General features: G+C 47.9%; 1 protein-coding gene across 1 annotated transcript in view; it reads left to right on the top strand.

The window, feature by feature from the left end:
• Window positions 1–13,416, top strand: part of lrp1bb (low density lipoprotein receptor-related protein 1Bb) — a 226,681-nt gene that overhangs the window by 121,476 nt on the left and 91,789 nt on the right. Inside the window, exons 19-25 of the mRNA XM_079731578.1 lie at window positions 360–440; window positions 1,639–1,809; window positions 4,080–4,262; window positions 6,620–6,820; window positions 9,391–9,636; window positions 11,938–12,135; window positions 13,162–13,366. Of these exons, the coding sequence (XP_079587704.1) occupies window positions 360–440; window positions 1,639–1,809; window positions 4,080–4,262; window positions 6,620–6,820; window positions 9,391–9,636; window positions 11,938–12,135; window positions 13,162–13,366 (1,285 nt within the window). The remainder of the gene's footprint in view (window positions 1–359; window positions 441–1,638; window positions 1,810–4,079; window positions 4,263–6,619; window positions 6,821–9,390; window positions 9,637–11,937; window positions 12,136–13,161; window positions 13,367–13,416) is intronic.

Raw genomic sequence — 13,416 nt, 5'->3', positions numbered from 1 at the left:
TGACAGAACCTCCGCAAAGCCTACAAATGCCATTGTTCCCCTTGCCTAAAAATACACTGTTCTGCTGTAACAACTAAGCCCCAACACTTGCAACACGGGGGGCATAATGTTCACTGTGGCATGATGTGGCATTAACAAGTCATGACTGCACACACCCTCCTCCTCACACAATGCTCTGTAGGCCACCACACTGTGCATTATGTTCCGTCGCATCACTCAAACATTTAAACAGCATTGTTCTTTATTTATCAAAAGTTGTCATTAGCGACAACCGGGCAATTTGCAAAAAAAGGCGGTTATTTTCCAAAGCTGGGTTTAAAGTGGTTCACTTCTTATTTTGGCAGTTGTTGTGTTTTCAGCCTTCCCCACGTGTGAACCGCTGACTCAGTTCAGTTGCTCCAACGGCAGATGCGTCAGCGCCAAGTGGCACTGTGATTCAGGTGAGGCCACCTTCAACATGTTTGATTTGGTGGAGTGTTGTTTTGATGAGGTCATTTCTGCTGGTTCACTTCCTATAATTGCTTAATGAAACTGCAAACAAAACACATTGACTGCATCGTGTGCCGCAATTCGCCCAGAATGCATTTGTTGTTGTTACTTTGTGATTGGTTTTGGCTGCCTAGGAGTAACCAAGCCTTTTCTAATCCACACACACAGATAAATCTAAATTGAATAAATAAATAAGCTAAACCAAAGGAGGCCGTATACTTGAAACCCAAATTGAAGTTGGCACGTTCGAACTGACAAAATGGCAGGTGAGCGACCAAATTGAAGCGCGGCTTCCGATCACCTCTGTTTGTGCAGGGTTCTCACCCCGACTAGTCAACTCTCCCCACATGCTCCCAAATCCATCGCTGCCTGCAAATGGTCAACGACACCAATTGAATGATTGCATCTCGTGTCATTAATCGAACAGACCGCAAATCAGGTTGTTGTACCCCGTCCAAAACACTGTGGTCGACAGCAGTTCATCAGGCGCACGAGCCGATTTCCATTTTGTTTTAAGTATCTGGGGGTCTTGTTAGCTGAAATGGAGACTGCAACAGGTCTCTCCTCCCTGGCATTGATATACTCTACCAGCTGCCACCTGGTAAAGTCATCAACTACCCACAGAGACACACACGCACTCTCACACACACCCAAATAACCAATTATCCAATCGACCAAGAAACAGAAAAAAGGAATTAACTGGCACAGAAATGATTGGTGAGAACGAAACACAAACACAGATAGGATGGGTCAAAAGGGGTAAATCATTAGATTAATGAATTGCTAAGTCAAACACTTGCTAAACCTCTGTGTGTGATCTGCACGTTTGTGTGTGTGTGTCCTGTGTATGCTTGTGTGTGTCTTTGTGGGTGCCCTGGATGTGTATCTTTCTTTTTGTCTGTGTGTGTGTATGTGTGTATGTATGCGTGTGTGTCTGTGTATGTTTGCCCTTTGTGTGTGTGTGTGTGTGTGTGTCACACGTGTGTCGGTGTGTGTGTCCTGTGTGTGTGTGTGTGTGTGTGCCCTGTGTGTATGTGTATCTGTGTACCCTATGTATGTTTGTGTGTGTGTGTGTGTGTGTGTGTGTGTGTGTGTGTGTGTGTGTGTGTGTGTGTGTGTGTGTATGTGTGTGTGTGTGTGTGTGTGCAGAGGACGACTGCGGAGACGAGAGCGACGAGAAGGGCTGCGTCCACTCCTGCTCCAACAACCAGTTCCGCTGCTCCAGCGGCCGCTGCATCCCAGACCACTGGGCCTGCGACGGGGACAACGACTGCGGGGACTTCAGCGACGAGAACACCACCTGCGGAGGCTCGTCAGCCAGTAAGAGAGACTATTTTACCGGCGAGGACCGGGGGGTCGGTTCGACACAAACAGCTTAGTTTTACACACCCGACTTCAAAGGGCAGGGATGTTTAGTTCTTCCCTGTCTCCGGGAGAATTCGATGTGCTAGTTTCCGTTACCCTTTTTTACTTGCATGTTCTTGAGAGTGTTTTTGTCAAGGACCTCACGGATCTGGGATAAGCCTTTGAGTCACGTACAGCCGCGCGTGAGCCCCACCGTCTGTAGTGTAAGCGAGGCGATGCGTCGTCGTATCCCCCTGGTGAACGGTATAGAAGCCTATGGACAGCTGTTGGGGGTTTAATCTTGCATGACCAGACGTCTATTGTGTACATTCCAACTTGCAGAAGTCTCTTTGCAATTGAGCCTGTGCCACTTCTGAAAGAAGTCTGGCTGGATGTTATGTCATGGGGGCTGTTGATATTAGTTTTTGCAGTTGCCTTGTTTTTCTCACAAAATGAGACATCAGACTTAAAATCTGTCTTGCATGAACTGAACGCAGAATTACACAGGGAATACATTCCGATGCATTTGTGACTGATTACCCGAGCCTCATTTGAATAGGCATATGGCTTCAATTTGAGTCTTTCGCTGTAGCAGTAATCCATATGTGACCTGACTGATTTTTCAGTTTTGATAATATGCACATCATCATCAACATGGGGAACTCATTACAAATCAAGTTGATTAGTGATGGATACCCACGGATGCAGATGGTTTTAAAGAGTGGAATCGGAAATCTGTTCAATGTCTGTGGTTCTCCTAGTGTATTGCATAATAAACACAAACCTAGCCACAGCAACATTACACAATGGCTGTTGTTTGCAGAGGAGCCACGCAAGGCGACCGTGGGTACCGTGTTCATAGCATAGAGTGGTTCTGCGATCTGTCGCACACTGTTTGGCCACTGCTGGGTACCTGAACTCCTGAACAATTAATTAGCCTGTGGTCTGAAGGGATCAGACTCACGCGTGACCCATCCTATCTTTACCGCGTTCCCAAAAATAGAAAAAAAACACCCCATCGCCTACAAAACACCTCTGAAAGCACCGGCCCACAGACATCCTCACAGCTCAGTAGCTTGTCACCAGGATGTGGACACTATTCATCAAATCGTTTCCTGATGTGAACCGCAGCCTTATCTAGCTCCACCATGTCTACCCCCCCCCCCCCCCCCCCCCCTCCCCGGGAGAAGGAACATCTCTTCGCCCCTCAGACCGCCGGCGGGGAAACTCAAGCTCTGCCGTTCAAGTATAAAGCACTAGATGCGTAGAGCAGAGATGCGAACGCATCATGTCTGGCAGTAGCAAAGTGGCTGACTGCAGTGGGTGTGGAGTCAGGTCCAATCAGGCCAGCAGTCAATCACAGCGCTGTCTTTAAAAAACAAAAAACACGCATCACACTGCTGGGATCTTCCCGTGACATCGCGGTACACTGCAATGCTTGTTTGGGTCAATGGTGAATTCATCACTTTGTCATAGTAATGTGTTGAGGCCTTTACATGGAAGCCCTTTCACCATTACATTTCATTCCCTGAATAGATTTGCGATGATCACAATGTAGGATTTTTTGTTTCTTTATTTAGAAGAAAATGACATGCAATTACACAAACCTTGTTTTTTGCAACTCACTTCAGGATGTGGCCATTCAGATATGACTAATATCTGAATATTAGGTACCTGCAACACAGTACAGTGTAAAGAAAAGACCAATTCTTTTTAATCTAATGAACTCTGTAATTAAATCTATAGGATGGGGAAAATAACATAATCAAGTAAAAATTCTGATTATATTACTTTGACTGTTTATTCACTTATCATTACATCCAAGGTCATTTATTTCATGCCAAAAGTAAAATGCACAATCATGCAGAAACACAACCTTGTTCCCCCCCTTCAAGTAGCATTACATTCACAAACGTTACATTCCTCGACTATCATTTGGTGTAGCCAGAAGCAAGAGGGTAGGGCAGTCTGGTGGTCAGAGTGTCATCCTCCAAGCCAAATGGTTGTCTTCGAACCCCTTAGTCCACAATTTAGTCATCTGAGAAACCGATCAGAACCCAATTGAGATCAGAGCAAGTATATCTTCCCCTTCTTTCCTTGTACTTAAGTCACTTTAGATTGAAGGATTAAAGGTATTTTACAAAATGAGTGAAACGTGACTAGTCCGATGCGGCGGTGCTGTAGCATAGCGAGCGTCTGCGGTTCTCTCGGTCACGTGACGCTTCTTTTACCGTGTGTCGCTGCAGTCTTCCCGCCCGCCATCGAGTGCAGCGGTGAGGAGTTCCACTGCGTGGTGGACGGGACGTGCATTCCCGAGCGCTGGAGGTGCGACGCCGACAAGGACTGCGATGACGGCACCGACGAGAGCGGCTGTGAGGGAACCAAGAGGATGTGCGACCCTAAGGCCAAGTTCACCTGCAAAGACACCGGTAATCCATCTCCGCCCGCGGCCCTCGGATTCAGATTCAGCTCAGATTCACTCCTCAGACCGTCTTAACACAACTGAATCACTGTTTTTTCACGCCAGCCTCTGATGGTGTTGGATATTAATAGCGAGATAGCGCTTTACTTGAGTTTTGAGGGGTAGGTTTTTTTTGATGTTGACGCAAATAGTAAAGTGAATTCTTTGCCAAGCCTCAAGTTAATTATGTAGTCCCAAGGTATTTAAAGAAAAATATGTTTTTTATTTCCGTTATCATGAGCTTAAGTACCAACTTTATCGCTATTTATCAGCATATTTTTTGTATTTCATCCACAAAATGGATGAAATATATTTATTCCATGCTTCCATTTTTATGCACCTGAAATAACTGAGCCAAAAGTGGGATATTTGCTCATAAATCATTTAAAGAGGAGTCGTCCACACTGCATCGAGCAGGGACCCAAATAAATATAAAAAGTTAACAGCACTTGAGTAGAAAATCTCTCTCTGGACATGTTGGCCCATTTTAATGCTGGATCACATATCAAACTTTAAAAGCATTGAGCTTTTCCTTCTATCTATTATTTTTTCTCAAGGTCACTGCCAAAGTCGAAAAACGTTATTCAAAAACATATTTTTCTCATTTTATGGAAACACATAGATAAGAGGGTATCTCCTTTCCTTATTTGTTTTGCACATCTAGGTTATGGTGTTGCATTAATAACGGCTTTCATTGGGAAGTTGAGGGAAATCAAGGGCACATTTCCTCTTGAATCATATCTATATATAAACATATCTATAAATGTACACCAAAGTTATTCTAAGTGTTGTATCTATGGTAATGCCTAATTAATTCCCCTTCATGAGTTTACCTGCAACAGGAAATCATACTATGTGCTAAATGAGAAAATGTGAGGTGAAAAGTAAACGTAGAGAAATTAACCACATGAATAATTTACAACATTCTTACTTACTAAGACTTTTAGTCACTTGCACTAAGCTCCATTAATATTAATTCGACATTAATATTATGTCAAATCGAAATAACTAATGCCATCTGATGTTTTCACACACCCTCTTCTGTAGTTAATTCAACCTATTCAAAGGACCGAAAGTACCACGTGCGCGCGCGCGCACACACACTCACACACACACACACACACACACACACACACTGCGCGGTATCCCTCCCATACCTTCGCAAGTCGCTAAATTCTCCCGCCGCCGCTCGTCTGATCCGGTACCAAGCGTAATGCTGAGGGCTCCCGCCGCTCCACAGCCAGCTTTGATGGAGACGAGTGGTAATTGGAGATGTGCGGCGTCGCGAGCCTCACCTGGCAGAATGCATTTACCATGATACGGGCTGGCGTACGTCCACCGCCACCCTCCTCCACTGCCACCCTCCTCCAGCCCTTCACAGCCCCGCCTCGCTCGGCACTGTACTGTAAAGGGAATTTCCGATGGGCTATAACCCCACCGTGTGTCTGTGTCTTTCTGTGTGTGTACGTACTGGTGTCGAGTGTTGATCGAAGCTCTCCAGGAAAATAATTTGGCACATTCGGCTTCATGTTTATTCAGTGAGAGAAAATAGCTCCGCATCCGACTGAAGATTATTTCAAATATGCAATTACTTCATAAAGTGTACGAGTGTACGCCTTGAGCCCATCAAAGAAGACAACCTTTTTCCTACTGCGCTATGATCGCATTTTAGTGTTGATACCAATTGTGCGTGTCTGTGTGTCTGTCTCACATGTCTCAAATGCAAAAGTTTTGCAGACGTTTCGATATGGAGACAGCTTTGTTACAGGCCCTCAACCGGAGTGATGTGCGTACAGCTTTGGAACAGAAGTCAATCATATACATGCTCAATGGCCTGGCAAACCAGCCTCATCCGCTGAACCTTTTAGGCCAATGTGATGAACGAGCAGGTTTCAATAAGGAATGAATGGCTGGATGTTTTGTCGTGGATCCGTAGGCCAAACAGGGCTGCCGAGGGAGCCCATTTCCCATTCCGTTTCTTGCTAATGAATTGTGTATCAGGGCTCTTCATTCATCCGCAATCGACTGAACATATTACGAAAACATCAAGGGGTTTTCTTCTCCTTCTGAAGGTTTCAACCCAGCAACCAGTTGTGTTGCCAATTCTTTCAACAAGTCCCAAACACTGTGCTGTTGTTTATTCAGAGCACCCACGCTAAAAGCTACAGCGCCCTGGCAGACTCCAACAACGTTAGCATCGCATGTAAAAGGTTGAGGCTTTAGCGTTGTTTTTACACACCGGAACGAGGCGTTCCATGTGTTCCAGGCAAACCGTCTTTCATGCGAATCAATATGGTCACGCTTAATATTCCCCGAACATCGCAGGGAAGTGCATCACCAAGAGCTGGGTTTGCGACGGCGATATCGACTGCGAAGACCGCTCGGACGAGGAGTCCTGCGAGACGGCCGTCTGTAAGCCGCCCAAGTACCCGTGCGCCAACGACACCTCGGCCTGCCTCACGCCCGACAAGATTTGCAACGGCAAGGTGGACTGCGCCGACCGCTCTGACGAAGGGCCCATCTGCGGTAAGGAAGAGCGCCTTCGCTAGAAAGTGTTTGTGTTTGTGTGTGTGTGGGCGGAGGGGGGACCGGGGGTGTTGTGGTGTGTGTTTTTTGTTGGTTTCAGGATTGAAGTTCACGCAGAGTGAAGATTGAGTGAAAGTGTGTTTTTGATTTAGGCAGTAGCATGGCACATCCGAAGGGAAACAGGGGCAAACAAGTAGCGACATTTTTATTGAACCGCCGGTTTTCAGGATTCATAAATTATTGATACCACTAGTAGAATAGTACAACAAATATGTATTTGTGGTTGCAGTGTTAAGCTTGCTTACAAAGACTTCAGGATGCCCAAATAAACATGATTTTGTTTGAGTGGAAATCCATCTGACAAGGTCAAGTTCCCATTGCCTTCAAAGGATTATGGCAATCACTGTATCCTTTGTCAAAATTAATTGCTTGAAGGGCTAACATTGTGTTTATAGTGCAGTGTTAGCCCTTCAAGTGCTTTTGAAGGGCTAACGTTGTGTTAGCCCTTCAAAAACCCTTAAATGTTTTGAAGGACTAACGGTGTATTTATAGTGCATTGGGGCATGTGGTTGCAAGTAATAAACAAACAAACAAATAACAAACAAACAAACACTAAATATCCCTCAACCCTGTAATTCAACCATTTATTCCCGCATTCATCACACCGTGCATACTCATGGCCGCCATCGTTTACCTGTGCTCTCGTCACCTTTTCCAGCCTCTCCCCCCAGGTTGATTCAGCTAGGCACCACAGCCCAATTGTGCCAACTTTAATATTAATTTTTCATGGCCCCATAATAAACACAGAGAGAGAGAGAGAGAATTCTGCAGAGCCTACCATAGCTCAGGGCCTCAAGACGATGCTGTGTTGATCTAGAGACCAAAGCAAGGGGGGGGGGGGGGGGGGGGGGGGGGGGGGGGGGGGGGGGGGGCATTGAAGAAACCACTATGCCTGCCCTTTTTTCTTTCTCGATTTCATTTTGTGTGTTATTTTTTGTTTCCAGCGGCACACTTGTGTGCTCGTTCTAAACGTGTTTGTCCGGGCATCCTTAAGAGGGATGGGGACGCGATCTGGTGAGAGCGGCCTCATGGGGTGTCTAATCTCTTTGATTGAGCAGTGTGGACACAGAAGGTTCATTTCCACTGGAGTGTCACTGGAAATGAGTCCTCCGAAGGCCTGTCCCTGTAGGATATCCTTGGCCTGGATAGTGGAGGGAATTCAGAGGGGGAGGCAGAGAGGGACGGCCAGAGAGAGAGGAGATTCTATTTGCTCTTTGTTCAGTAAGTGGGAAGGGGGACCTTGAGGGCCGATTGATTTGCCACACCTCCAGGGGGATTAATTCTTCCTTGACAAACAACAGGGGGAACCGATAGTGATCCAGCCTGCCCAGATAGACAGTTTTTTTGGGGGTCCCCCACTGAGCGCTGGCCCCTCACCAAAGCGGGGGGTCGTGGGAGAGACCCCGTCCACGATCGCTCCTTAACCAGTACCCCATTCTTCATCTCGACCTGGCAGCTCCTAACCCCAAACCAGTCAGCTTTTCATCTAGAAAACCCACCAAGGCAACCCGTTTGCTGTGTATTCCATTGTTTTCATCCCTCTACGATTCCCTGTCTCTTATCTGTTTTGCTTCTTAGAGGACGAGCACAGGACACTGTCTTCTTGAGCAGCTTTTTTGTTTGTTTGTTGATGCCGTTACTACATTAAAAGCCAATCCCACCATGTCTCTCCGCGGCCATGCAGCTGAGCTTTGAATTGGGCCCATTCATTATGTAATGGCTTTCCCTATAGCGTCAGATAAACAACAGCTCAACCACCGATCCCTCATCGCCAGGCTGCACTAACTGGCCTGAGGCTCAGAGTTGATGCTTGTTTTGTTCTCTGGACATTTGGCTTAAAAATGATTAAATAACTTTAACAATATAATAAATATATAAATTCTTGCTTTTCATTTGGACCCTATCCAGGCCATTCTCAGCCGACTTCTAAAGTTCTGTTAAAAATGAATGCACATGGCATCAATAGATAATATGCGGTTCAAAATGTACAGCGCGTAAAGAATTCCACATTGACACTGTCCAATTATTATCAGAAGAAGGGTATACTGTATGTATTTCATACTGATCCATCCCATTAACATTTAATGCTGCTGGCCCAGTGGCATTCAATTGGCCAGTGTGTCTGACAGACACTGTCCCCAAGACAATCTTTAATGGCCCCCACTCAAAGTCGTGACTATCAGCGTTAGAACATAAAACCAATTACTGTTGTTACTTTGCTGCTTAATAATTTATTTAAACAAGTACAAACACTTAACCCTAACGTTCTTAAGTACTGGCCCGATTGGTCCGATGAGTTGAAAATGTTAATGTCCCAACGCGACTTATTACTCCCCCCCCCCCCCCCCCCCCCCAACCCCCATACCTGCATACCATTACATCATCATGTGGTAAGGAACAAACGTATCGCGTTCATCCTCATCCTCATCCTCATCACCACCCTCCTCGTCCTCCTTTGACCGGGCCCCTCCCTGACGGCCCCTCCCGCCTCCTCTCCCGGCCCCCCGCAGACAGGTGCCTGGTGGCGCGCGGCGGCTGCAGCCACCAGTGCACCGTGGCCCCGGGGAAGGGCGTGGTGTGCTCCTGTCCCCCTGGCCTCCACCTGGACGCCGGCAACAAGAGCTGCGAGGCGGTGGACTACTGCGGCCGCCACCTGCGCTGCAGCCAGGTGTGTGAGCAATACAAGACCACCGTCAAGTGCTCCTGTCGCCCCGGCTGGAGACTGGACCCGGACGGAGACACCTGTCACAGCACGGGTAGGTTTGGGGGGGGACGGGGGGGACGCATGACCTGTCTGTGTGTGTGTGTGTGTGTGTGTGTGTGGGGGGGGGTTTGTGTGGGTGTGTGTGGTGTATGTTACGTATACTGTGTGTTTATGTTGACTTCTGTGTGTGTGTGTGTGTGTGTGTTTGTGTGTGTGGATGGGTTTATGTTATGTATGCTGTGTTTTTTTTGTTTGCTTCTGTGTGTGTGTATGAGGTAACCTTGGGTAATATGTGTGCATCTGTTGCTATGCATTATGTGTGTGTGTGCATATGAGTTAACTGTGTGTGCTTGTGTGTGTTTAGGTTATACATGCTGTGTGTATGTGTGTGTGAGAGAGAGAGACAGAGAGCCCGAGAGACAAATAGAGTGGGTTTGTCTCTAAAGATGTCGGTGTACAGTATGTGATTGCATGCGTTCCTTTTAATGAGGACCCCCTCGCATATTTGGCCCCTGGCTTTGTTGCCAGTTACTTTCCCTGCCTTGTTAGTGTCTTGTTCGGTGCAACATCTATAGAGGCAATATTGCCTTCTATAGATCTACCTCCATACATTTTCCAGGCTTTGCTGGTGTTCTTGAACCATTACACCATATTATGATGATTCACTGCACACTTATGAACTGATAAACTGCACCTTCAATAACATTCTGATATTCTCTATGTAAAGGATGTATGTTAGCAGGACATGGTTTAGCATAGTTACATTTTATGTTTAACAGTTAATATTACAATATGTAGAGCTTTGTTTTAGTTTTTAGTTTGTTTGTCATTTTAATAAATTCTACAAACTCGATTTGCCCTTCTAAAAAGTATTATAACTTGGAATTTTGCATATTCATATTCAAGGTTAAACATTTGAAGAGAAACATTCAAAAATCGACTTGCAAACTCACTCTTTTCTCAAAAGGAAATCGTAGAGTGGCAAAAGCAAAGAGCTGAGGATGAATCGTGTGAATGCAATCTTGCAGGGAGCTGCTCAGGGTTTTGCCGAGGAGCCAGAGAGGGAGAGAGATGGACCAGTGAATGGTTGAAGATGGGGATTCACTCGGCTGTCGTTTTCAAATGGCGTCAGCGTAAAACGTGTCAAGGCGTCCGCGCGATAAGCGCCCCTTCCTCTCTGATCTGCGCTCATGCAGACCTGATGCGGACCCGATGGGGTGGTCGCTCTAGTCGGGGCCGGCACGGAGTTAAAGTGTGGCCGCTCTCTCGCTCGTCTCTTTTGTCTTCTCGAATTTGCCCTCCCCGAGCTCCGTTCACACACACGCGACACGCGTTTGACAGAAATTGTTAATGTTTTATTGAATCAAACCGCCACACAAACAACAAGAGCACGCTCACCGCGGGCCGCTTCTGTGTGGAGTTATTAAATGGGCGTCTCGCTGAGGCGGCGTGGTGGAGAGGCACGTGCGCACTCCTTGGCTCGGAGAGAAGATGGGCACGTGCTCGCGGTTGGCTTGTCACGTTCAGATTTATTGAGCCCCTTTTGATTACTCGCTCCTCTGTTTCGCTCCAAGATTGATGGTGGTCGCGGCTCTAATCTTACATTAAAGAAGGAATAGGATATGCAATTTTCCACTGGAAGCGGGCACCAGCAGGATTGTACGGAGCGCCGACATAAATCAAATTTCGCACACAAACACAAACATCCTCATTTAATCTTGACAAAGGTGTTATTGGATTCCCTGTGAAGTTGCGGGCGCTCGTCGGGGTTTTGCATTTGAATTGCAGATCGCGGGTCTAACTAAATAAATAATCACGGGGACTGGGGCGGGAGAAAGGGGAAACATCGGGGGCGGCCAGAGATGCTCCGTGCTCCATTTGCCGTCTACTTAAGGGCTTGTCTGGTCGCCGGGCCTGGGGGCCTATGGGGCTCCACTCTGCCGGGCTGGGGGACCTCTTTAATTGCACGTGGACTCTGTTCTGAGAGCCTCATAAATAAGTCTTGAAAAGGAACAAACAGTTCTGAAGATGGTGTGTCAGGGTCTGAGTGTGTGTAGCTTTGTGCAGGAGAGCATGCACACTTGTGTTCACGTGCACTGCGCTGTGTGTGTGTGTGTGTGTGTGTGTGTGTGTGTGTGTGTGTGTGTGTGTGCGGCATGTATTCATTCTCAGTCGTGGGCATGCACATTGACTCCCTCTTGTTCTGCCAGGTACCACCGCAGATCCTGTGGCACTTTTTTAGCCTAAATCTTGTGTTTTCATTTGTTTTATTTTCGGTGTCTCTTCCCCCGCCCCCATCGTCACTCTTCCTCCTCCTCCTCCTCCTCTTCCTCCTCCTCCTCCTCCGGACCAGATCCCTTCGAGGCATTCATCATTTTCTCCATCCGCCACGAGATAAGAAGGATAGACCTGCACAAGCGGGACTACAGCCTGCTGGTGCCGGGCCTGAGGAACACCATCGCCCTGGACTTCCACTTTAATCACAGCCTGCTGTACTGGACCGATGTGGTGGAGGATAAGATCTACAGGGGCAGGCTCTCCGAGACCGGCGGTACGGCGCCCACACACACACACACACACACACGCACACGCACACGCACACGCACATGCACGCACGCACGCAGGACTGCTCCTAGTCACATAGCGTATAACTGCAGTGTTGCAGCCACGTACACGCCCCGCCGCCAGGAGTACCGAACCCTCCCTGGTGGACTATCAACCCGCGACGCTCACACCTCCCCTCCTGCTCCCCTACTGCTGTGATAAAACAGATCTGAGGTTCTTTTTATACCACGAAGTCTTTACACGCGCTCTGCGTCGACGCACCGGGGAACTGATACCATCTCCTCTCTCTCTCTCTCTCTCCCCCGCTCTCCCCAATTGCACCCCGTTGAGGATTCACATCTCCCAAACGGGGACCCATCCAAAACGCTGAGGGACCAGTGTGAAACAGAGAGAGGGAGAGGGAGAGAGCGGGAGAGTGCGAGAGAGAGTAAAAAAACGGCCCTTAGTGGTTGCAGTATCTCAAGAAAGTGATGAAGTGGAGGTGTTCCCGGCAGCGCGGCGTGGTTAAAGCCGCCCGTGTAGTCGGCGTCGGCGTCTGAGGAGGCTGAGCGAGGGCCTTTCATTCTTCTCCCTCTGCGGAGGCTCAGCCTGAGTGCACTCTCTCTCAACGCCCGCTCCCTTCTTCCTCGCTATTTGTGTGAATTGCTCAAAAGCCCTGGCGTCACCGGATAATTGTAAACAGCTGGATTATAGGCAAGTCTTGAGAGTAAAGGCGTATTTTTTATGTCTAATAAAACGCTGTGGAAAGCAATCTCCTTCCTCAGTGCCTTTCTTGATAGTCTTCTCGGGATTGTGTTTATTTGTGTTTGAATACGCTGTTTTTACCCACGCGAGGAAACCACCGCAATGTACAGCGTTAGCGTGTCAAATCCGCGACACCACACACCAAAGTCATGCTCCGTCCTCACGCCGCTCTAGGATATGACTGACAGACGTTGTTGTTGTTGTCGCCGTAATTGTTGTTATTTGTCGATGTTGACGCCGACACCGTTTGCCGCCATGGTAATTCCAGGGGTGTCGGGCATCGAGGTGGTGGTGCAGCACGGCCTGGCCACGCCCGAGGGCCTGGCGGTGGACTGGATCGCGGGGAAGCTGTACTGGATTGACAGCAACCTGGACCAGATCGAGGTGGCCATGCTGGACGGGGAGATGCGCGCCACACTGATCGCCGGTGGCATGGAGCACCCGCGCGCCATCGCCCTGGACCCGGGTCAAGGGTAGGCCTCCTCAGTGTTGTGCCTGAACGCGTTCATTGAACGATAGTTCA

This window comes from Pollachius pollachius, assembly GCF_949987615.1.
Source record: "Pollachius pollachius genome assembly, chromosome: 3".
Lineage (NCBI taxonomy): Eukaryota > Metazoa > Chordata > Actinopteri > Gadiformes > Gadidae > Pollachius > Pollachius pollachius.
This window is presented reverse-complemented; position numbering and strand designations above follow the sequence as displayed.